This window comes from Hoplias malabaricus, chromosome Y (genome assembly GCF_029633855.1).
Source record: "Hoplias malabaricus isolate fHopMal1 chromosome Y, fHopMal1.hap1, whole genome shotgun sequence".
Lineage (NCBI taxonomy): Eukaryota > Metazoa > Chordata > Actinopteri > Characiformes > Erythrinidae > Hoplias > Hoplias malabaricus.
The window spans coordinates 80,286,247-80,313,302 of NC_089820.1; the positions used below are offsets into that span (position 1 = coordinate 80,286,247).

A 27,056-nucleotide genomic window follows, 5' to 3' on the forward strand; every position below is an offset into this window, starting at 1 on the left:
CATACTTCCTTTACCAGGATTCATTCGATCAAACGATCACACGATCACATCACTGCTGGTAAACGGCAAAGTCAGCTCAGGAACGCCAGAAATGGCCTTTTAGCTGATTGTACGTGTTAACTGTAGCATATAGCACTAGTCAAAACTCAACAGGATAATGAATCAACATAAAAGACAACAGATTGCTATAACACAAAATGCATAAAGGTAGGTTCATATCTTATTATTGGCATTGTTGTATATGAATATCTACGGTGGTGAATTACCACACTGATTAAGCTGCCTATAATCATTAGGGACAGGCATTTAAGCCAAATTTGATCATCGATATTTTAAACCATCGCTGAATTAATAAGAACCCACCAGCCTCCTGCGACTGCGCCCAAAAAATAAAATAAAATTGTGTTCAGTTGCTTTAAAGTTTATGTTTAATGACTATTATGTGCAGTAGTCTGGAACACATTTTTATCATTTATAATTCACTTTATCCATTTACAATTTGATATGGTCCAGTTAATGAACCCTACAATGTAAATAAGAAAAACATAATGCAGTGGTAGTAACGAAACTTAACTTTTAGCTTTTGGTGTTTGCCAGCTGAAAAAAAAGAGCCCTGCTCCAAAAATAAACTCCGGGTTGAGGCAAGTTTCCAAAGTTGCACAGGGATGTTAACTGGTGTTAGGCTGGTTTCTGTTCTTTGACGCTTAACCGCCTCTGTAGAAGTGTATGTTTTACAGTGCCCTCTAATGGAACACAGGGTTAAGACATGTCTTTTTTTTAGTTAAATCATGAGACATTAAGGGTGCGTTCAGACTTCTCAGTTTAATTCGATTAAAACAAAACCTGGTGCGATTGCTCTTTTAGTGCGGTTCATTACAATAAACATGAACGCTCGCTTTCTGAGAGGGTTAAAAAGAGGGGGGTTAGGTCACGCCCCTCGCTGCCGTTGTATGCCAAACCTATCTGTGCTTTTAGGTCCTTTACACCTTTATTTGCTATACATGGGAAAACATGGGAGTTTCTTTTTTAATTCATCCGAGAACTTACATTTACGTTTCGGCATAGCTGCTCGAGATGAGGGAGGGTGCATGAGCTTTGCCTGACGTAAACAAGGACTACTGACGTGCAGACTGACCAATTAAATGTTTACAGAGAAGGTTATCGACCAATAACGGTAGCTCTACAGTCATACCGTCCAATCAGAAGGCTACTTCACCACGCTCCCTTCTCACTCAAGCGAACCAATCGGAGTAGGGGAGGGCGGGACTAGTTTGTGAACGAAGCTTCTAGAAGTTCTATCTAAGCTCTAGAAAAACAAAATCCCGGACGTTTGTGAAATTCCGCCCGGACATTTTTTTAAGTCTAAAACAGAGGACATGTCCGGGTAAAAGAGGACGTCTGGTCACTCTAATATGAACACAATACGAACGAACCAAACACAGGAAGCGGTGTCCTAAGATGTAACAATAACGCCACGAAGGAACTGAGAACTTAAGAACAAACCTCCTAATGTCTTCTCACTGTGGCGGAGCTGCTCTGGTTCAGGTAGTGGAGGAATTTCTGCCGCTGTTTTGACTCCTTTGTCCATTTCACCACCTCTTGCTTTGTTTCCAGTTTGTAAAATGGCCCCCGTAAGTGCATTAAGCCCAGCTGTCGACTGGCTCGCAAAATGAAGGTCATACATGCGTCATATGTCTCTTTTGTTTTTTACTCGCTTTGGTTCGACTGTGTGCGTCCTATTTTTTTGGTCTGTAACTACAGAACTGAACTGAACAAGTCTGAACACACGCTGAGAGAAATGTAGAACCTTTAACTGCAGAAAAGCAAACATGAATATAATCATTAACTTCTCATTTTAGCGATTAATCAAGTAGTCAAGCCCCTCCATAATATTCATCTCATCAAATTGTTAAAAACCACCAAAATTCACCTCAGTGTGGCCTTTAGGAATGTGGTAACTCGTGCGCCCTGTAGGGGGCGCCCAAAGGGATATTGTGTGCTTTATTGTTTAGCGTTTTCATGCAGTTTTAAATCTAAACCTAGTCACCAGCACGGAATGGTGGTTAGACATTAAAAAAATAAAATATATTAATTTGATAAGTATAACTATTATATTTAGCATAATCAAGAGTCGATCACCACAACACTCAGCAAAATACACACGTTCCATTTTGCATTAATTAGTATCATATTTACATGGCAGTAATTTATATTCATTTTGCTGTCATAAAACGCCAATTGGCATACATTCAGAAACTAAGAATGCACCTATCGCCATCTGAGTTTGTTTCTTTTTTCTTGAGCGTCAAGTTTTTTTCCCCTAGCTAACAATGCTATTCAGAATCACGAGAATTTACAATATCGTATTTACAGCTGTCAATCCAAGTTCAAGTAAACGCAAAGTCTGCAGCAGATAACTATGAAACAAGCAACTGTGTACTTTTTAGGTGAAACATCTTTAAAAACAGACCACATTTCAGCCAATGACCAAACAAAAGGTCAGTGTCCACAACAACCCCTTTCCAAAACACCCTTACATCAGTCAGATAAAGTCAGAGAATTCATTAAAGTGCAGAACATTGTAAATACTGGTTAAATTGCACAAATAATGGGTTATTTTCAAGTCAATGCCACCGTTTCTGAACGAAAAAATACATCAGATTTTTCTCCAGGTATATAGGAAAATATATTTTAAAAAAAAGAACAATAACAATCCATTCAACCTTAAACTGACCTCTGCAGTCGAGTGTATTAGTGCAGCACTTTAAGATGTCTAGAAATGCCACAAATTTAAATACCAACAGTGACAACCTTGCAGGAAAGCCCATTTCACTGGGTAATGTCAATTAGAAGTTGTAAAAAGATGAGAAAATAGCAATTCTGTGTAAAACCTAGCATGGTGCCTAAAGCTAAACTCATTACACAAAGTTTCCCCCATCGTAACTGCGTCTGATTACCTAGAGAATAAAATATTCGCACTGCAACAATAAAATTTGAGACAATAAGCAGGTTTATAGTATTGCACAATCATATTGCACGTAATGATCAATCCAATCCAGTGGACTGAATTAAAAAAACAGCAGATGTTCCAGATATATAGATTCTTTTGGTTCTTCTTTCTTAGTTGGCTACCAGTGACAGAGTTATTCGTCTTCATCGGTAAAGACTTTCAGTGCAGCCCAGAGTCTGCAGAGTATTGCCTTCGACACTGAAAAACAAAAATCCATGGAAAAAGCCCAGCAAAACACTTTTAAAAAAAAAAAAAACACTACAGTAGCTTTGCACTCCCTTGAGAAAACAGATCAATGAATAAATAACAGGGTTATATGCTCCTGCACTCCCACCTAGACACACACACAAACCATGTATATGGCTTCTAAACTTGGAATCAAGGCAGTTAAATAATTGGCGTTTCTTTTCGACTTGTTTTTCTCAGTTGACACAGAGACACAAAAAACCTTTGTGTTCAAGCTCAACTTTGGTTTAGGAGTAGATACAATGAAGATATTTACTGTCTCTTTTTTTTTCATTTATCATATTCACATATCGATGTAAGATCGACCAGCGGTCTATAATACTATTTTCAGTGATATTTTACAAGAATATGGACAAGTAATTAGTTTGCTACAATTATAGCTTATACAGAAAAAAGGACACTCAAAACACTTTTGCAAAGCATAAAATTTCATCATTGTCATCTGATGCAAGTCCCTGATTTTTTATTATTTTTTTTTAAACTGAAGTCCTAGCCCAGGCCAGATTGCATTGTATGGACTCTACAGAGTATGCAACATTAACGAACAACAAAAACTCCTCCCTTTCCCTCTTCAAAACAAAGACGGCAAGGGTGTGTATTAGTAGCTGAACGCGAAAGTGACTAACTATGCAAGTGGGTCGACTAGAAACATCCCACCCACTTCAATCTAGTTACAGTAGAGACATTATATCTAGAAGTAATATGTCTGTCTGAGTAATCCCCCTTTGGCTCCACGCATCAGTTACACACCTCACATTCTGCCTCCTCGACCGGAGGCTCTTAAAGAGGGTGGAACACCCACACCGATGAAACTCGGGGAACTGGACTCAATGTGACTCGCAATAGTGCCGCCATTACAACATAAAATGTTCTGGTCAGAGGTTCGAGGACAGCCTGGATCGAGCCGTGTCCGTTTCTGGGAGGCTAACTATTGAATCCTTCTTGTGCACTATTGGGTCAAGGTGTCCTGCAATACCTCCTCCACTGACCACTGGAGGGGTGCCCACGGCGGGTGGTGTGGAGGGGTAAGCAGGTCCTGCTGCTGAGGTCTGGTGAGGCAGTGTCACTCTTTGAGGAACGGCACTTCTAACTCCAGAAGGCCCGGGAACGGCTGGTTGAGGGGCTTGTGAAGGCCCGATGGATGTAGAGGACGCATGGGTCGATGGTGGTGGACTAGGGCCGACAACTGGAGCGGCATCCTGGGGCAGGGAAGGTTGGGAAGCAGACAAAGCCCTGGCGTCTTGACTCAGGCTGCCTCCTTGCTGCAAGGAGTGAGCACTCTTCTGCGGAGTGGCCCGTGTTGGACTGGGCACATGTTGCTGGATAAGAGACAGTTGAGATCCTGTGCGTCCACCCATTGGACTGCAGCCGTACTGGAATGTCCGGCTGCCCATTGCGGCTAATGGGCTCTGCACGGGTGGGCTGGAAGTGGCTGCAGATGCGTAGGCGCCGGGGGGGCCGGGCGTCTGCGATTGCAAGGGAGAAATGGACACGGGGCTGGAAAGGTTTTGGATGGCCTGGAAGCGCCGGACCATTCGAGGGGACTGTAAAGCTGCCTGCGCCACCAACGGGTTGGCCATTTGGGGGCAGAAGCTCATTGCTACAGCTTGTTGAAGGGTGGCGATGGCAGAGGCACCCTGGGATTGACAAGGGGGGGCGAACATGCCTCCTGGGATTGAGGGAGTCATGGACATGGCTCGTGGGCGCTGCAGGTCCACCAGCTTCACCATCTCACGGTCATACTTGACAATCTCCTGGATCATCTCGTTCTCTCGGTTGTTGAAGACACCCGAGTTGAGATCATGCTGCACTTTGTGCATGAGGATGGAGTTCTTCTTACCTGTTAGGCAAGGGAAACGTTAGCAATTCTGTCACAAAGAAAGCTGATGTATCATTTTTGTTCCCTTTCTGACAATGTGAGTTAATTAACCCTTAAGTTAACCCTTCATTTGACCCACACTCACAGATATACCCAACAATGCACCCGCCCCTCCCCAAACCCGTTGGTATACCGTATACCGTGATAATATTTTGATGGTATGGCGGTATGAAAAATATGGATACCACCCACCCCTAAAGAATACAATATTGTAATCCACATAAACAATTTATTTGAGATTACTTAACAACTTGAATTTAACAAGTGTCTGAAGGATTCTGTGGATTCTACTGGTGAGGTGTAAGCTTTCATTACATCCTAAACACACAAGTTTAATCGCTCCAGTGCCAGTCTATAAAAGTACTTTTGAGAATATGTCTTGACTACATTTGGGGACTATTTTTAATGACACCAGACGTTTGGTGTTCTTACCAATGCGGTCAAGCCTGTCGATGGCGACGGTCTCAAAAGCTCTCCTCATCATGGGGTACTCCTCCAGCACCTCGTTGAAGTGGTCCACTGAGAGCGAGTAGAGGCGGCAGTATGTATCCGCCTGAACGCTCGCAGTTCGCCGACCTCGTGTCAACAAGCAGATTTCTGCCGCAGGGAAGAATACACAACACAGACACACACACACAGCCACATGATTTGCATCTGTGCCTCGGTTATTTTATATAACACAACAGTTCTCAAATCCTTATGCATTCTAAAACTGGGAATGAACACTAAAGAGGGTTATTAATAGAACACTAGGTAAGATTTGGTATTTTTGCTCCTGTGCTCCCCCTTCAGTTGTAGGGTGTATTTCACTTTTACAGGCACTGTCCTGAACTCAAGGAGGGTGGTGTCCTACCCTCCTCCAAAAGTTGCATAATGCAGTTTCTGCAGTGCTGAGCCCAGAGTAGCAATGACAGAAGCTGTATTCTCCCTCTTTGAAGCTGGAGTTTTAAGGTAAAGATGCTACCTAGTGTTCCTTTAATCACACTCATTGATATTTCATTGACAAGTCAATCTATTGATTTTGACTCGTGAGCACAAGTGACACATTAACTCTGTAAAGACATAGTCAAAATATTCTGTTCATTTGACGTAGTATAACTATTAATTTAAGAGTCCTTCAACAGCCATTTTGACATGCAACTAAGATAAATAACTAAACAGAAATCAAATCTATTGGCAGCTAGTTTCTTCAGTTGAGTGGCAGACATGTTCTAGAACAGCCCTCCGCATTATAAATATTGGTCACTGCATAAGCAACCTCCTCAATCAATCATAGCTGGCTCCCAGCTTGTGCTCTGAATCAGTTCTGGATCAGCACACGCAAAGTCTAATATCCTCCTTCCGGGAGGCCGTCGCTAATTATAGACTGCCCCGTCATTCCAGACCACTCACTGCTGGATCTCATTCATCAAGTCAAGAGGCAATATATCACAGCATTTCAATCAGAAATGGAGGTGCATATGAAAGATCAAACACGATCACCCATGCATAAAGGAAGGAATATTGTATTGCAATCTTTGTAGGGTATTTCAGATATTTGTACTTAAATATGAACATAACTCATGTTAAAAGATGGCTGCCACTACTGTTTGTAGCTACGCAATGCACTTTCATTTATATAAGTTTCTTACAGTAATAATATACAATGTCTGTTTAAGTTATTTAACAGTTAATCAACATGGGTTTATCCAAATTATGATTTGGGGATGTTGTTTAGACCAGGGGTACTTATGATTTGTGATTGGATGATTTGGTGTAACTGGCTCTACACCGTGTTTGAAACCAGTTGCTGAAAGAATGACTATAAACTCATTCATTCATTTATTCATTTTCTGTAACCCTTATCCAGTTCAGGGTCGCGGTGGGTCCAGAACCTACTTGGGATCTTTGGGCGCAAGGCAGGAATACACCCTGGAGGGGGCGCCGGTCATTCACAGGGCAACACACACTCACACCTACGGACACTTTTGAGTCACCAATCCACCTACCAACGTGACTGTGGGAGCACCCGGAGGAAACCCATGCGGACACAGAGAGAACACACCACACTCCTCACAGACAGTCACCCGGAGGAAACCCACGCGGACACAGAGAGAACACACCACACTCCTCACAGACAGTCACCCGGAGGAAACCCACACAGACACAGGGAGAACACACCACACTCCTCACAGACAGTCACCCGGAGGAAACCCACGCAGACACAGGGAGAACACACCACACTCCTCACAGACAGTCACCCGGAGGAAACCCACGCAGACACAGGGAGAACACACCACACTCCTCACAGACAGTCACCCGGAGGAAACCCACGCGGACACAGAGAGAACACACCACACTCCTCACAGACAGTCACCCAGAGCGGGAATCGAACCCACAACTTTCAAGCCCCTGGAGCTGTGTGACTGCGACACTAACCAGCTGCGCCACCGTGCCTCATGACTGTGAGGAAGCTGTCCTCGCGCTCACGTCCCTCTTGATCTCTCTAGTGAAGTGTCCACATGGGGTAAACAATCAATTTGAGTGGCACAATTGAGAGAAAATATTAAAAATTAATTGTTATTGTGGTATTAATGGTATTAAGCAGTCATAGATCCGGAGAGACAGTCCTAATTGGTTGGGTATAATTAAACCTTACAAAATGTCTCCAGAACATCAAATACTTTATCAATTATTTCACATCTGAGGTAATATACAAAGCCACACAAATCCACTCTGCATCCAGTTTCTGTCCTATTGGTATTTTGCCTAGCTCATGAAACCGCCACCTTGCCTTGAAAGGGAACCAAATGCCATACTTCTGCTGCTACTGATATTTCTCCCATGATCCTGCTCAATATCTGTCGGGCCGAAGCTCCCGGGGGAGGCCTTTCTACCAGCCTTTTAACTCCAGCTACAGAAAGCATCTGCTCACACTCGACCTTTCCAAGGTCACGCTCCCTGCCAGCCCACTGCGGCTGCAGAGTGCTGAGTCATCAGGACTTTAAAGGCACAGGGGGATCGTCTTGCATTCCTCGGCGACGCCAAGCAAGCTCACCGCACTCAACTTCGACAAGTAAGAAACAGCTCTACTGTCTCCAGATCTCTCAGCATCCTCAAAGCTCTGTGAACCCACGTTCCATTCCAGAGCCTGGCACCATTTTCGAAAAGAGTCGAGGCCTTTTATGATTCTCAAAGCATCCCGTCTTCAGCATGGATCACCGAAGCTGTGTCATCATTCTGTACTCGCCTTATGCCTTTACTAAGGATTTTGAGTCTAAGCCTGCTTTCTGAACAGGAAAATCTGTAGTGAAAAAACTATTTTTTTTTACTGTAATTCAGACCCACTGGAGCGAGAGCCTACCTGGAATCACTGGGCGCAAGGCGGGAACACATCCTGGAGGGGGCACCAGTTCTTTGCAGGGCGACACACACTCACACTTTCACCTAAACCTATGGACACAATCCAATCTACCTAACTACGTGTTTTTGGGCCGTGGGAGAAAACCGGAGGAAACCTACACGGACACTGGGAGAACACACCACACTCCTCACAGACAGTCACCCGGAGGAAACCCACGCAGACACTGGGAGAACACACCACACTCCTCACAGACAGTCACCCGGAGGAAACCCACACAGACACAGGGAGAACACACCTCACTCCTCACAGACAGTCACCCGGAGGAAACCCACGCAGACACTGGGAGAACACACCACACTCCTCACAGACAGTCACATGGAGGAAACCCACGCAGACACAGGGAAAACACACCACACTCCTCACAGACAGTCACCCGGAGGAAACCCACACAGACACAGGGAGAACACACCTCACTCCTCACAGACAGTCACCCGGAGGAAACCCACGCAGACACTGGGAGAACACACCACACTCCTCACAGACAGTCACATGGAGGAAACCCACGCAGACACAGGGAAAACACACCACACTCCTCACAGACAGTCACCCGGAAGAAACCCACACAGACACAGGGAGAACACACCACACTCCTCACAGACAGTCACCCGGAGGAAACCCACGCAGACACTGGGAGAACACACCACACTCCTCACAGACAGTCACATGGAGGAAACCCACGCAGACACAGGGAAAACACACCACACTCCTCACAGACAGTCACCCGGAAGAAACCCACACAGACACAGGGAGAACACACCACACTCCTCACAGACAGTCACATGGAGGAAACCCACGCAGACACAGGGAAAACACACCACACTCCTCACAGACAGTCACATGGAGGAAACCCACGCAGACACAGGGAAAACACACCACACTCCTCACAGACAGTCACCCGGAGGAAACCCACACAGACACAGGGAGAACACACCACACTCCTCACAGACAGTCACCCGGAGCGGGACTCGAACCCACAACCTCCAGGGCCTTGGAGCTGTGTGACAGCGACACTACCAGCTCGGAGTATCATTTCTCCAAACTTGGGCTTTGAGTTAACAAAATCTGATTACTGTTACTCTGCTAAGTCGATGACGTATATAAAATGCTAATACATTCTCTTAAGGAGGACTGACCATCTCTAGTTTCTAAACTGCATTTGTTCAATGTAGAAACAAATGCGGTTTGAAAGCGTACATTTTGAATTTGGTTCTGTAGGAGCGTGGGCTAGGAGTCTGATTAGATTCAGTGTATGGAAGATGTTAATTATTGCTACAGCCCACAGTCATGTCACTGAAAACACTGAAAATACAATGAGAACATACCCGCAAAAGCCCCCTGAAAATTACAAAAATCAACCTGCTATTTACGCTATCACCTGATTTTCCATCATTTTCACAGAGGTCCCTAAAAATCCCTGGCATTTTGGCTTTGGCACCTGTCTACGGCATCCGATTACAGCATGTCACCGGTACTCCCATGCAATCTCTCTTTCAGCCGAGCCTGAGGGTTTGTGGGTGGAAGGCTGGAGCACGAAACAGGCCGGATATTTTGCCATTTACTGTACAATAAACTCATCACCGCTCTCCAAATAACAAGGCTATAATTATCACGCGAACATGCCAGCGGAGCTTGGATCGCCTCTGTGAAATTATGCTTGTCACTATCGAGAGTGACAGAGAGGGCTGGAGACGAGTTATTACTCCTCAGCGTCAAAGGGAATGATGCTGATGGTCTCCAAGAGAATCAGCTCAAACCGCCAACTCGTTTAACCCTGCTTTAAATCCATCTTGTAGATTAAGAAAAAAAAGAGAGAAGGTCATGCAAACCACCTTAAATCATGTTTCCAACATCGTCAGGGCTTAATTAGAATTTAGGCACTTTAATTAAGGGATGTGACAGTTTAATCTGAACCTAATTTAGGCGGTTATGAAAACAGGTTAATTTTTCAAGCGACAGGAGAGCGCACCTCCGAAATAAGAGCCGTCGGAAAGCTTCATCCCCACGGTTCCTTTGGTGATGACGTTGACCACTCCATGCTGGATGAAGTACATCTTCTTGCCGATGGTGCCCTCGCGGATGATGTAATCTCTGGGCTGGAAGACCTCGAAGCGCAGCTTAGTCAGCATGGCCGTCACAAAGTTGGGCTCTGCGTTGGCGAACAGCGGCATGGAGGCCACCAGCTTGCGGCAGTTGAAGTTCACGATTTCCTGAAACGGTGAAGACACCAGAGGGTGTTTACCATTTGTAATTTAAAGTGGTATCATGAGACTGAGCAAACAATACTGGATCGTACTTTGTGCAGCAGCTTTTAAATACAGTAAGCTGAAGCTTTTTTTTTTTCTGGGAGTCTTACAGTCTACTTTCAGATTTTAAAGGGACACTAGGTAGTGTTTTTAACTTAAAGGAACACTATGTCATATTTTTACCTTAAAATTTCCACTTCAAAATCACTTTGATGATCCACTCACCTGTAATTTGGAGAAAAGAACTTGCAACATTGCTACCCTGGGCTCAGCACTGCAGAAACTGCACTATGTAGCTTCTGGAGAAGGGTAGGAAACCACCCCCTCCTCATTGATTTCAGTACAGTGCTGTACAAACAAATTACGCTAGGGGGCGACCCAAGAGCAAAAACACAAATCTTACGTAGTGTTCTTTTAAATTAACAGCTTCAAAATTATGGTGGTACCCCACTGCGCTGTGGAACCTCTATCGTTGCTGCGCCAGGGGGCTCAGCACTGCAGAAACTGCACTATGTGCATTTTAGAAACAAGGAAATCACGCCCACACCCTTTGTCCCCCTTGATTTCAGAACAGTTCACAGAACAGCAGAAGTATAAATAACACTCTGCAACTGGAGGGGGCGCCCTGGAGCAAAAGCACCGCATCTTACCTAGTGTTCCTTTAAGTGCCTAAGTACCTATACAATAGTTTGATACATATTCTATATCACAGTGTTGTAAATATTACACATTTATAAGTTTGCTACATGAAAATAAATATAATACAAATATGTTGCGTAAATTCATTCGAAAATAAACAAAATAAATATTAGCCTTCAACAACCCCAGTCCGTGTTACTCCCCCTGAGCCTCTGGTCTATGTCTAAGGGTACAACACCATGAATGATGCCACAGCACACAGAGTAAGACAACTGCTGTGTTTTCACGGGGACTGCTGGTTACAGCGCAACACATTTCCTTGTCAGCATCCCTTTATTGTTTTGGAAAGTGAGAAGGGAGCGGGGGCAACTGTAGGGGCCTCTAGGGGCTGTTTTTCCGTGGATGTTTACACACACAGACATCTACACTAACATCCTACCACACACACACACACACACACGGTCTCACCTCTCTGAGCGGCTCGTTCAGCTCCTCCAGGATGCTCTCCTCATCGAACATCTTTCCCTGGTAGCGGTGCTCGTAGTAATCATGGATTTTTTGTCGGAAGTCTGCCGGAAGTTTGTGGAAGGACATGTACTGCTCCACTTGTTTGTACTGAGAGAAAGGTAGGGAGGGAATGTAATGCAGGCTGTTAATAGATATCACACACAAACACATATATGTTCATGTGTGTCCAGGAACAAACACATTCCGTATGGACCACTACTACTGTGTGTTTAGTGAATTCAGCGACTTTAAGGAGCACACACTGTCAACACAGATGTTCAGTTGTGTACACACCACTCGTACAATCTCCAGTGAAAAGAATACAATGAAATGGGACGCTGTAGAGCAGTTGCACATGAGCTCGATGATTCAGTGATGCCGATGTCTGTGCCAGTAATGCTTCTTTGAAAGCTACACGTCCTTTCAGACCGATAGAATGGACAGGAACAGCTATGGATACGTTCGGATCTGAAGTGAGATTGGAGCTTGATTATTTTTCCTGACTCTCAGGGTTCTACATGTAGGACTTTCCCTTTCCATGTGCAAGTAAAAGACCTAATATTTATTCTCATCTGAAGTATCCCTTGAAGAACATGTCATTAATTATTGTTTTGACTGGAAATGTTCAATACGACAGGTGGTCTCTGTCTTTTGCACAGTAGTGGGTTTAGTAAGTACCTATATGTAATTTGCAGCAATCCTTGTTTCTACACTCACTGACCTGGTGTGTGTTGTGCTGGTGTAGAGTGGATCAGACACAGCAGTGATGCTGGAGTTTTGAAACAGTGTGTCCACTCACTGTCCACTCTGTCAAACAAGTCAGAGACAGCAGCTCATCTGTCGCTGCACAGTTTGCGTTGGTCGTCCTCTAGTCTTCCGTCAGTGGACGCAGGACGCTCCCCACGGGATGCTGTTGTCTGGAAGCTTTCGGTTGGTGGACTATTCCCAGTCCAGCAGTGACAGTCAGGGCTTTAAAAACTCGGAGCAGCACTGCTGTGTCTGATCCACTCGCACCAGCACAACACACACTGACACACCACCACCAGGTCAGTGAGTGTAGAAACAAGGATGGCTTCAAATTACATATAGGTACTTACTAAACCCAGTACTGTGCAAAAGTCAGAGAGCACCTGTCTCTGGGCATCAAGACCATCAAAGAACAGGGGTAAAGGAGGGACAAATAAAGTATGCAGAGCAACAGACGGACTACAAAGTGGACCTATAAGATCAGTGAAGCTGATAAAGCAGACAATGAATGTGGAATATTGTGTACAGTTGTGTGAATATTTATAAGCTAGTCACACTATATGTGAAATATGTTTTAAATAAATGTGTTTAAAAAAGAAATAAAATAATAATAATAAAAAACACGAACACTTTTGGTCCAGACACGGTTGGTCTCTGGGGGTGTTTTTCTACAAAGTCAGGAAGATTTCGTGTCCTGAAAATGTATGAAGACACACTTTCACACACACAGCAGCTGCAGCCCTGCACCCACAGCACTGCTGACCTTATATAGTAGCATCAGCTAATGAGGCAAATATCCCTCAGACTGGGTTATTTGTAGGGACAGAAGGAGAACAGTCACGTACGGAGGATTTATGTAAAACAACAGAAGGAAAAGAGGCCGTGTCTGGCTCTGGAAAACCCTGAGGGACTAGGAGAAGATGAACTTCCAAAGCAACACGTCCGCATCCTGTGAACAACTTTTTTTTTACCTCCTGAAACAGCTGACCTGAGCAGTTGTGTGTGGTTCCTGTGTTCCTGTGCAGAGTTTGCAGCTTCACCTGAAAGAGTAATAACCACGACACCAAGGCCACGCCATCCTCTGGCACCAAAGAGGTGAAACATTAACCTTAATGCAACACGTATGCGTCCTGTAAACAGTCGCTACCTCCCAACATCTGCTGACACAAGCGTTTTTGAAGAACCTGTTCTGGCTCTAGAAAGAACCTGTAGAAGGAAAACAGGACGGTGCAACAGCAAACAAACTTCAGGAATTATTTCTGTAAATGCCAATGCTTATTAGACTTCATAAACACATTCGCAGCATGCACTGATAAAGCAGTATAAATATTCTTGCCTTCATTTTCTGTAACTGCTTCATACTGTTCTGGGTGCAGTGGGTCTGGAATCACAGAGCATCACACACTCAGACTCTCAATTGTCGCCCTGTCAATCCACCGACCAACGTGCACCCGGAGGAAACCCACGCAGACACAGGGAGAACACACCACACTCCTCACAGACAGTCACCCGGAGGAAACCCACACAGGCACATGGAGAACATACCACACTCCTCACAGACAGTCACCCGGAGGAAACCCACGCAGACACAGGGAGAACACACCACACTCCTCTCAGACAGTCACCCGGAGGAAACCCACGCAGACACAGGGAGAACACACCACACTCCTCACAGACAGTCACCCGGAGGAAACCCACACAGACACAGGGAGAACACACCACACTTCTCACAGACAGTCACCCGGAGGAAACCCACGCAGACACAGGGAGAACACACCACACTCCTCTCAGACAGTCACCCGGAGGAAACCCACGCAGACACAGGGAGAACACACCACACTCCTCACAGACAGTCACCCGGAGGAAACCCACACAGACACAGGGAGAACACACCACACTCCTCACAGACAGTCACCCAGAGGAAACCCACGCAGACACAGGGAGAACACACCACACTCCTCACAGACAGTCACCCGGAGGAAACCCACGCAGACACAGGGAGAACACACCACACTCCTCTCAGACAGTCACCCGGAGGAAACCCACGCAGACACAGGGAGAACACACCACACTCCTCACAGACAGTCACCCGGAGGAAACCCACACAGACACAGGGAGAACACACCACACTCCTCACAGACAGTCACCCGGAGGAAACCCACGCAGACACAGGGAGAACACACCACACTCCTCTCAGACAGTCACCCGGAGGAAACCCACGCAGACACAGGGAGAACACACCACACTCCTCTCAGACAGTCACCCGGAGGAAACCCACGCAGACACAGGGAGAACACACCACACTCCTCACAGACAGTCACCCGGAGGAAACCCACACAGACACAGGGAGAACACACCACACTCCTCACAGACAGTCACCCGGAGGAAACCCACGCAGACACACGGAGAACACACCACACTCCTCTCAGACAGTCACCCGGAGGAAACCCACGCAGACACAGGGAGAACACACCACACTCCTCTCAGACAGTCACCCGGAGGAAACCCACGCAGACACAGGGAGAACATACCAAACTCCTCACAGACAGTCACCCGGAGGAAACCCACACAGACGCAGGGAGAACACACCACACTCCTCACAGACAGTCACCCAGAGGAAACCCACGCAGACACACGGAGAACACACCACACTCCTCACAGACAGTCACCCGGAGGAAACCCACGCAGACACAGGGAGAACACACCACACTCCTCTCAGACAGTCACCCGGAGGAAACCCACGCAGACACAGGGAGAACACACCACACTCCTCACAGACAGTCACCCGGAGGAAACCCACGCAGACACAGGGAGAACACACCACACTCCTCACAGACAGTCTCCCGGAGGAAACCCACACAGACACAGGGAGAACACACCACACTCCTCACAGACAGTCACCCGGAGGAAACCCATGCAGACACAGGGAGAACACACCACACTCCTCACAGACAGTCACCCGGAGGAAACCCACGCAGACACAGGGAGAACACACCACACTCCTCACAGACAGTCACCCGGAGGAAACCCACGCAGACACAGGGAGAACACACCACACTCCTCACAGACAGTCACCCGGAGGAAACCCACACAGACACAGGGAGAACACACCACACTCCTCACAGACAGTCTCCCGGAGGAAACCCACACAGACACAGGGAGAACACACCACACTCCTCACAGACAGTCACCCGGAGGAAACCCATGCAGACACAGGGAGAACACACCACACTCCTCACAGACAGTCACCCGGAGGAAACCCACGCAGACACAGGGAGAACACACCACACTCCTCACAGACAGTCACCCGGAGGAAACCCACGCAGACACAGGGAGAACACACCACACTCCTCACAGACAGTCACCCGGAGGAAACCCACGCAGACACAGGGAGAACACACCACACCCCTCACAGACAGTCACCCGGAGGAAACCCACGCAGACACAGGGAGAACACACCACACTCCTCACAGACAGTCACCCGGAGGAAACCAACACAGACACAGGGAGAACACACCACACTCCTCACAGACAGTCACCCAGAGGGAACCCATGCAGACACAGGGAGAACACACCACACTCCTCACAGACAGTCACCCGGAGGAAACCCACACAGACACAGGGAGAACACACCACACTCCTCACAGAAAGTCACCCGGAGGAAACCCACGCAGACACACGGAGAACACACCACACTCCTCTCAGACAGTCACCCGGAGGAAACCCACGCAGACACAGGGAGAACACACCACACTCCTCTCAGACAGTCACCCGGAGGAAACCCACGCAGACACAGGGAGAACATACCAAACTCCTCACAGACAGTCACCCGGAGGAAACCCACACAGACGCAGGGAGAACACACCACACTCCTCACAGACAGTCACCCAGAGGAAACCCACGCAGACACACGGAGAACACACCACACTCCTCACAGACAGTCACCCGGAGGAAACCCACGCAGACACAGGGAGAACACACCACACTCCTCTCAGACAGTCACCCGGAGGAAACCCACGCAGACACAGGGAGAACACACCACACTCCTCACAGACAGTCACCCGGAGGAAACCCACGCAGACACAGGGAGAACACACCACACTCCTCACAGACAGTCTCCCGGAGGAAACCCACACAGACACAGGGAGAACACACCACACTCCTCACAGACAGTCACCCGGAGGAAACCCATGCAGACACAGGGAGAACACACCACACTCCTCACAGACAGTCACCCGGAGGAAACCCACGCAGACACAGGGAGAACACACCACACTCCTCACAGACAGTCACCCGGAGGAAACCCACGCAGACACAGGGAGAACACACCACACTCCTCACAGACAGTCACCCGGAGGAAACCCACACAGACACAGGGAGAACACACCACACTCCTCACAGACAGTCTCCCGGAGGAAACCCACACAGACACAGGGAGAACACACCACACTCCTCACAGACAGTCACCCGGAGGAAACCCATGCAGACACAGGGAGAACACACCACACTCCTCACAGACAGTCACCCGGAGGAAACCCACGCAGACACAGGGAGAACACACCACACTCCTCACAGACAGTCACCCGGAGGAAACCCACGCAGACACAGGGAGAACACACCACACTCCTCACAGACAGTCACCCGGAGGAAACCCACGCAGACACAGGGAGAACACACCACACCCCTCACAGACAGTCACCCGGAGGAAACCCACGCAGACACAGGGAGAACACACCACACTCCTCACAGACAGTCACCCGGAGGAAACCAACACAGACACAGGGAGAACACACCACACTCCTCACAGACAGTCACCCAGAGGGAACCCATGCAGACACAGGGAGAACACACCACACTCCTCACAGACAGTCACCCGGAGGAAACCCACGCAGACACAGGGAGAACACACCACACTCCTCACAGACAGTCACCCGGAGGAAACCCACGCAGACACAGGGAGAACACACCACACTCCTCACAGACAGTCACCCGGAGGAAACCCACGCAGACACAGGGAGAACACACCACACCCCTCACAGACAGTCACCCGGAGGAAACCCACGCAGACACAGGGAGAACACACCACACTCCTCACAGACAGTCACCCGGAGGAAACCAACACAGACACAGGGAGAACACACCACACTCCTCACAGACAGTCACCCAGAGGGAACCCATGCAGACACAGGGAGAACACACCACACTCCTCACAGACAGTCACCCGGAGGAAACCCACGCAGACACAGGGAGAACACACCACACTCCTCACAGACAGTCACCCGGAGGAAACCCACGCAGACACAGGGAGAACACACCACACTCCTCACAGACAGTCACCCGGAGGAAACCAACACAGACACAGGGAGAACACACCACACTCCTCACAGACAGTCACCCAGAGGGAACCCATGCAGACACAGGGAGAACACACCACACTCCTCACAGACAGTCACCCGGAGGAAACCCACGCAGACACAGGGAGAACACACCACACTCCTCACAGACAGTCACCCGGAGGAAACCCACGCAGACACAGGGAGAACACACCACACTCCTCACAGACAGTCACCCGGAGGAAACCCACACAGACACAGGGAGAACATTTTCATATTCCCTCTATGATATTTACTTCACATTTTCTTCACAATATTACTTCCATTGACCTAGCCCCAGCAAAAAAAAGTTAACTCGGACAAAAAAGAAGTGTCCTTGTTTTCTGCAAATTCCCATGAAATAATTCATGCGGTGATAAAAATAAAGTACACCTGCACATTCTCTCACACAGACTGCATTCCCCATCCACGGTACATGGATTTGGACAGAACAGCAGCCCATCTGTGGACGTACAGTCCCTTATCAGTGGTCAGTTTGAGTCCACACCCTCCACCCAGCATCTCCACTAGATCTAACACACACACTCACACACAATCTCTGTGTCAGTGAACTTGACCTGGGGGTATCTAATCTCTTCCAAATGATTTGCATACAATTTAAACGTACCATCCATACAGCTCCTCGAATCCGAAGCCCACAGTGGCGTGACCAGCGGTGGCATTTAGCTACTCCTTTTTTTTTTTAAATGAAGAGACACTGATCAATAAGCATCAATCTGGGAAAAGAAAGCAGGGCAGTGATGGCTTAATAGCTCACTGCATTTATTGATGACTTGATAAAGGTAAATGTGTTTAGTCGAGAGAGAGAGAGAGAGAGAGAGGCTGACCCTTTCCATTAAAGCCGCTTGGCTGGACTTCTATGTGACGTCAAACAGGCAGCCTTCTCAATCTCCCTCCTCATTTGGAGCAGGAACGGAAATCAAAAGCGGAAGGGAATAAGCAAGCAGACCGTTTAGCGGCAGGCGTGAGCAGGACAATACGTCATTTTCTGCAACGCTTCCATTTCTGTGGGGATTAGCGGCTTAGCAACTCATTCCGGCGTCTCGGCAATGCGCTGGCGATGAGCTGAAGGGAAGCTTTTGGGGAAAGTTTATAACTCGCCTGCTGTCGCTAAGGCCACAGGAAGTTCAGACCCCCGTGCTCATGCTATCATCCTCAACAAGCTCTGGATGAATGAAAGGACAATGCACTTGTTTACTTTGTCTTGGATTTCTAAGTGAAAGTATCTTTACAGAACAAACGTAGAGTGAAAATTATTACATTTACAGGAGAAGGCACAAACTTTCTCAACTTTACTGCAATTAAATGCAAAGATATTAATCTCCTGGGCATTTTGGAGCGCTCTGATTGGTCCATCAAGGGTGCAGTTTCTACACAGTGTATCAACTGAGATATACGTTTTATTCTTCACACATTAATGATACTGTAAAACCTATAAAACATTTATGTTTCATGTTTCTATACGTTAGAATGAGCAAATATAAAGGAATTGTGCATTAAACCAAGCAAGAGAATGTACTATGACAACAACAGCTATGGTCTAAAGCTTAGAAAAGAGGCCTAGGACTGGACCGTTGCAGGTTTGACACTGTGTAGAGGGGGGGGGGGTGAAAGAACGGCACGTTCTCTTCCCTCAACATTTACGGCTGAAGCGACCTTGAGCAAAATACCTACCCCCCAACTGCGGCTGAAGTGACAATCTACTGCTCCAGTCGTTGTGTGTGTTTGTGTGTGTGTGTGTGTGTGTGTGTGTGTGTGTCTCAGTTTCCCCAAGGGAATTAATAAAGTATCACGTCTTTGTCATTTGACCTGCGGTTCAACCAAGGGACGTCCAAAGCACGGGGGAAATTGCATTTTATAGCTGCAGGGGTTAAAATGCCCTGTGTGTGTGTGTGTGTGTGTGTGTGTGTGTGGAGTGATCTATAGATGTGTGTGTGGGAGCCAGAGGCCAGGCTGTCAGCAAGATTACAGTGAGATGTGTGGTGGCAGTTAAGCTCAGGGACAGCAGTTGCTTCTCCATCCCAGAATCTGTCTTTGATTTACAGCGAACTCAACAGGCCGCAACACAAGTGACAAAACACACATTGCTTTAGCCAAAACACACACACACACACACCCAAACATCTCTATACACACCCAAAAATCTCTATAACACACACACACACACACCCAAAAATCTCTATACACACACACACACAAATCTCTATACACACACACACACACCCAAAAATCTCTATATACACACACACACACACCCAAAAATCTCTATACACACACACAAATCTCTATATACACACACACACACACACACAAATCTCTATACACACACACACACAAATCTCTATACACACACACACACACACACAAATCTCTATATACACACACACACACACCCAAAAATCTCTATACACACACACAAATCTCTATATACACACACACACACACACACAAAAAAAATCTCTATACACACACCCAAAAATCTCTATATACACACACACACAAACATCTCTATACACACACACACACACCCAAAAATCTCTATATACACACACACACACAAACATCTCTATACACACACACACACACACACAAACATCTCTATACACACACACACACAAAAATCTCTATACACACACACACACACACACACACAAATCTCTATACACACACACAAACAAATCTCTATACACACACACACAAATCTCTATACACACACAAATCTCTATACACACACACACAAAAATCTCTATATACACACACACACACACACACACACACACACAAAAATCTCTATATACACACACACACACACATCCAAATCTCTATACACACACACACACACACACACACACAAATCTCTATATACACACACACACAAAAAAATCTCTATATACACACACACACACACATCCAAATCTCTATACACACACACACACAAACATCTCTATACACACACACACACACACAAACATCTCTATACACACACACACACAAACATCTCTATACACACACACACACACAAAAATCTCTATACACACACACACACATCTCTATACACACACACAAACAAATCTCTATACACACACACACACACAAATCTCTATACACACACAAATCTCTATACACACACACACACAAAAATCTCTATATACACACACACACACACAAAAATCTCTATATACACACACACACACACATCCAAATCTCTATACACACACACAAATCTCTATAGACACACACACAAAAATCTCTATATATATACACACACACACACACAAACATCTCTATACACACACACACACACAAATCTCTATACACACACACAAACATCTCTATACACACACACACACACAAATCTCTATACACACACACACACACACAAAAATCTCTATACACACACAAATCTCTACACACACACACACACACACACACACACAAAAATCTCTATACACACACACACACAAATCTCTATACACACACACACACACACAAATCTCTATACACACACACACACACACACATCCAAATCTCTATACACACACACACAAATCTCTATAGACACACACACAAAAATCTCTATATATATATACACACACACACACACACACACACACAAAATCTCTATACACACATACACACACACACACACAAAAATCTCTATATACACACACACGCACACACACACAGAAATCTTTATACACACACACACACACACACACACAGCCTCCCCGGTTCGAGGGACCAGGTACCGGGTTTGGCCACTGTAAAACCAAAAGAGCCGTGCCGGGTCGAGAAGAGTGGCGTAGGTTCCATGCAGTGGAAAAGGGCCATAATACTACTACACCACTACATTGTGTACTACATAGTGTAGAGGTAGAAATTTTAGATTCAGCCCTAGTGGTGTGGAGGTGTAACTGCAGAGTGATGCAGACAGCAACGCAGTCGGCTCAACACAGAAACCTAAACTGGCCTTAACTCCTTGAGTTTGTCGCATGTAACACAACTGTGACCTCATCCTGTGTCAGTGCTCAGAGTTTTCAGCCATGAGTGACTGCTGCTCCTTCTCCACGCCGCACAAAAACGACATGCCACAAATAGAGTGTGTGTAAAATGGGCCTTGGGAATGTACAGCCCCTCGTGGTGACAGATCATTGTGTGCTTGGAGAGGGGTAGCGGATGAGCAATGGGACGGATCTATAGAGAAGGCCGTGTGGGTATTACAAACGCCCCCAGTTTGACCTTCACTGCTGCCTCCAGCTCTGTCAATGAGCTGAGAGAGATAGAAAGACAGAAGTGAGAGTGAGAGAGATAGAGTGAGACTAGAAGAAAAGGAGTGAAGGGGTGGAGGAGGAAAAATAAGAGAGTAACGGGTGGATGCCACACGTCTGAGAGTGAATAATTGAGAGGATGCCTGTGGCTCTGAGCATCACCCTCTACCTCTGGGGCCACATTACACTCTTCTCTTTCCCCTAGAGCATGGGGCTAATGCTAATGGCACTGCTGACGTGACTGTCTGTGCATTATGGCCAGAGCTGGGATATAATTCCAAGCAGGCAATCACATTTTACACCTGATGAAAACAAATAGCTTGTTCAGGTCGCTCTGCATTATAAATCCTATGGCGTTCCACACTGCAGAGGATGTGTGGCCATTCTTGCCAAAATTGTGTCTTTTTCCAAGACATTTTCCTCAAGTTCACAGTGTGTTGCTCTTGTTTTTTAGCTGGCTAGGGCTAGCCTACTGCTCCACTGCTGTATGCTGTTACAAGGAAATGGCTAGACCTCTCTCCTCTCTCTCTTCAGTACAAAACCTGATTCTGCAGAACTGCTGTTCTCACAGCAAAACAACCTCAAACACGGGTTTGTCTTCATTCAGAAGCTCTGCATCTTTTAAGGTGGAATGGTATGTTTGAGTAAGAAGCCCACTGTAGCTTATGCGTGGTTGAAGTTTAAAGGAACATCTACGATTTTGGGCAATCACAGTTCTTTCTGGTTGTTTATGTTCCGAAGCTAGGTGTCTTTTAAGGTGGAACGACATGTTTGAGGGGAAAACAACTGACTTTTTTGTACGTAGCTAAAGTTGAATATAAGCTTTTTCACTGTATGAATTACCAGAGAAAATTGTTCGTAAATCAAGTTTGGAGACATTCCACCTTAAGTAAAGTTAAGTGTGCTTCGTAAACACATCAGACTGGAGCTAGCAAATAGCGAGGACACATCTTATGACATTTATAAAAAGTGTTTTTGATTATAATCGTGAACTTTAACTGTATGTTTTTATCCACTGTTAATTTACCACAGTTAATTAGCAGTCACAGTCAGCTCCACCTTAAATAAAGTAATACACTTGGAACTTTACCTAAATATGGAGAAGGAATAGAACAACACCCTCAACTTTTTGTGCTTTTCAACGTTCTGAGGTCCATCCACCATCCAAACGCCTTCAGATATGGTTTCTTGGCCGTGTCTGAGCCATGACATTAAGCACGGTAAATGTAGGCTCGTGTGGCAAATCCTATTCTATTGTCCCATGCTTTTCTGCGAGGATTAAAGCAGCTGAGAGTAGCTGAATCCACACGTTTCAATGACGGTCTTTAAGACTTTCATATACATATGTTTTGTGGCCCTTTTGTGTGCAGTGTGTGTGCATCTCTAGTGCACCAAATGATTTAACACATTTAGAGGATGCTGCTGCCCACTGAGTTTGAAGGAGAGATTATATTGCCGCAGGTCATTTTGAAATTTGAACAGTGAAAATGCAAATGTCCACATTAACCCATCCTCCTCAGCCTCCAGGCTGAAAAACAGACTGAGAAAATGTCACAAAAGAATATAAATAATAGTGTATGACTACATTTATCCTCTCTGTTTATCCCTATGTCTCCCCTATGTGCTGTAGCATTTCCATCACTGAATGCGCCCTTTATATATTACACGCATGAACAAATTAAGCCATTTATTATACCATAATGACTTACTTTTTCATGCTTCTTGTGCTTCTTATGCCTTAATTTCTAATAATAATTATGGCTTATTAGCTCATTAGCATGTATAATCATGTCATTGCCAGCCTGCTTCTTTCACATTTAGGCCACAGCTCCTACATTAATGAAAACATTATTATACAATTATTAAAATTATATATATATACATTGTGTGTATATTTATATACATATAAATATTAGGTTTTAGATTCTGAGAAATGTTCTTATGGTTCAGTACAAGCGTATAAACCTACCTTTAACTTCTGAAGCTCTTAAACTGTCATTCATTCATTCATTATCTGTAACCTTTATCCAGTTCAGGGTCGCGGTGGGTCCAGAGCCTACCTGGAATCATTGGGCGCAAGGGGGGAATACACCCTGGAGGGGGCGCCAGTCCTTCACAGGGCAACACACACACACACACACACACTCACTCACTCACACCTATGGACACTTTTGAGTCGCCAATCCACCTACCAACGTGTGTTTTTGGACTGTGGGAGGAAACCGGAGCACCCGGAGGAAACACACGCAGACACATGGAGGACACACCACACTCCTCACCGACAGTCACCCGGAGGAAACCCACACCGACACAGGGAGAACACACCACACTCCTCACAGACAGTCACCCGGAGGAAACCCACGCAGACACAGAGAGAACACACCACACTCCTCACAGACAGTCACCCGGAGGAAACCCACGCAGACACGAAGAACACACCACACTCCTCACAGACAGTCACCCGGAGGAAACCCACGCAGACACAGGGAGAACACACCACACTCCTCACAGACAGTCACCCGGAGGAAACCCACGCAGACACAGGGAGAACACACCACACTCCTCACAGACAGTCACCCGGAGGAAACCCACGCGAACACAAGAAGAACACACCACACTCCTCACAGACAGTCACCCGGAGGAAACCCACGCAGACACAGGGAGAACACACCACACTCCTCACAGACAGTCACCCAGAGGAAACCCACACAGACACAGAGAGAACACACCACACTCCTCACAGACAGTCACCTGGAGGAAACCCACGCAGACACAGGGAGAACACACCACACTCCTCACAGACAGTCACCCGGAGGAATTTGAACACACAACCTCCAGGTCCATGGAGCTGTGTGACTCTGACACTAACCTGCTGCGCCACCATGCCGCCCCGCTCTTAAACATGTTCTGAAAATATATGAAAACATTTTTCACACACATATACAGAGAGAGAGAGTGTCCTCTTCTCTTCATTTCCTTTGCTCTTTGTATATGCCAAAGATACCCAAGCCCTGTCGTCCCAGAGCAGGTTTAAATGCACTACACGCCGTCACAAGGGCGCCAAATTGATCCCTGTTTAAAGATTTTCTAATCCCACAGCAAAAACAAAACACTTTAGTCCGGCCTTCCGCCATCAGCGGCGTGCAAAACATGGACGTCAGTGTCTCTGCCGAGCAGCTAAGCCTTCAACACAACATAACTGCAGCCTCTCCTGTCCCTGCATGGGCATATGTGGCACTGGGCAGAAGACTTACGCCAGCTGAGAATATCTGAACTAAATCTTACATTTGAGCAGTTGGTATTGTGCTAGACTGGGGTTCGACTACTAACTCGAGTAACCACAATAATTATACTCTACATTAATAACAGTCTTTGGCCACGAACAAGACGAAACACTAATGATCCTAATGTTGGAATGGTGTTCGGGGTCCAGGCCTAAATCATCCAACAGCAGTCTGAACGCTGTGAATCAAATCCTCACAGAAATATCTCAGCACCTCCTAGAGAATGGAGGCTATTATTACTACTTAATACCCTTAATATATATATATATATATATCACAATACATCAATATTCCACTATTAGATTTGTTTTTACAGCAAAACCATACTACCCAGAAAAACTGACATTTTCCTGGCAAGCGTAAGACTTTGGCACAGTGCTCTGCATGTGTGTGTGTGTGTGTGTGTGTGTGTGTGTGTGTGTGTGTCTTATCTTAGTGGCATACTAACCCCCCTGTTGCTCTGCGGCAGTGGCTCCCTGCTGGAAGTGGAGTTCGTTTAATTTGAGGCCTCTTGGAGCATGATGGGTGGGGGGTGTTAAATTCATCCCACTGATTCGGGAAGAAATCATTTCATTATATTACTGAGCACAGTTCTAACTGCAGGCAAAAAGACGCATACGAAATCAGCCTGCCCCCGGGCTATTCACTCAGCTCCCGCCGCCTGAATTCTGGCTTCTTTTTACATTTAAACAGTCTGTGCCATTAAAACTTTAAAGCAACAGTAGGTAAGACTTTTACCTTAAAGTTACAGCTTGAACATTGTTGTTTAATATTTTGTTCATCTTTAAAATGGTTGTAATAGTAGAATAGAGACTCCGTAGTTGCTACTCTATTAGCTATTTCATTCAATCATTATCTGTAACCCTTATCCAGTTCAGGGTCGCGGTGGGTCCAGAGCCTACCTGGAATCATTGGGCGCAAGGCGGGAATACACCCTGGAGGGGGCGCCAGTCCTTCACAGGGCAACACACACACTCACACACACTCACACCTACGGACACTTTTGAGTCGCCAATCCACCTACCAACGTGTGTTTTTGGACTGTGAGAGGAAACCAACGCAGACACAGAGAGAACACACCACACTCCTCACAGACAGTCACCCGGAGGAAACCCACGCAGACAAAGAGAAACACACCACACTCCTCACAGACAGTCACCCGGAGGAAACCCACGCAGACACAGGGAGAACACACCACACTACTCACAGACAGTCACCCGGAGGAAACCCACGGAGACACAGGGAGAACACACCACACTCCTCACAGACAGTCACCCGGAGCGGGAATCGAACCCACAACCTCCAGGCCCCTGGAGCTGTGTGACTGTGATACTACCTGCTGCGCCACCGTGCCGCCCCTATTAGCTATTTGCTATTGCTAATTCTATTAGCCCAAAACTCTTGTGAGAAACAAAACAAGCAAACATCTGAACCAAA

General features: G+C 46.3%; 1 protein-coding gene across 1 annotated transcript in view; it reads right to left on the reverse strand.

Moving 5' to 3' along the window:
- Nucleotides 1–3,554: 3,554 nt before the first annotated feature.
- LOC136678557 (potassium/sodium hyperpolarization-activated cyclic nucleotide-gated channel 2-like) overlaps nucleotides 3,555–27,056 on the reverse strand; it is a 97,257-nt gene continuing 73,755 nt past the window's right edge. Inside the window, exons 5-8 of the mRNA XM_066656601.1 lie at nucleotides 11,889–12,035; nucleotides 10,505–10,745; nucleotides 5,568–5,732; nucleotides 3,555–5,096 (exon numbers count right to left, since the gene is read on the reverse strand). Coding sequence (XP_066512698.1) covers nucleotides 4,132–5,096; nucleotides 5,568–5,732; nucleotides 10,505–10,745; nucleotides 11,889–12,035 — 1,518 coding nt within the window. The 3' untranslated portion in view covers nucleotides 3,555–4,131. The remainder of the gene's footprint in view (nucleotides 5,097–5,567; nucleotides 5,733–10,504; nucleotides 10,746–11,888; nucleotides 12,036–27,056) is intronic.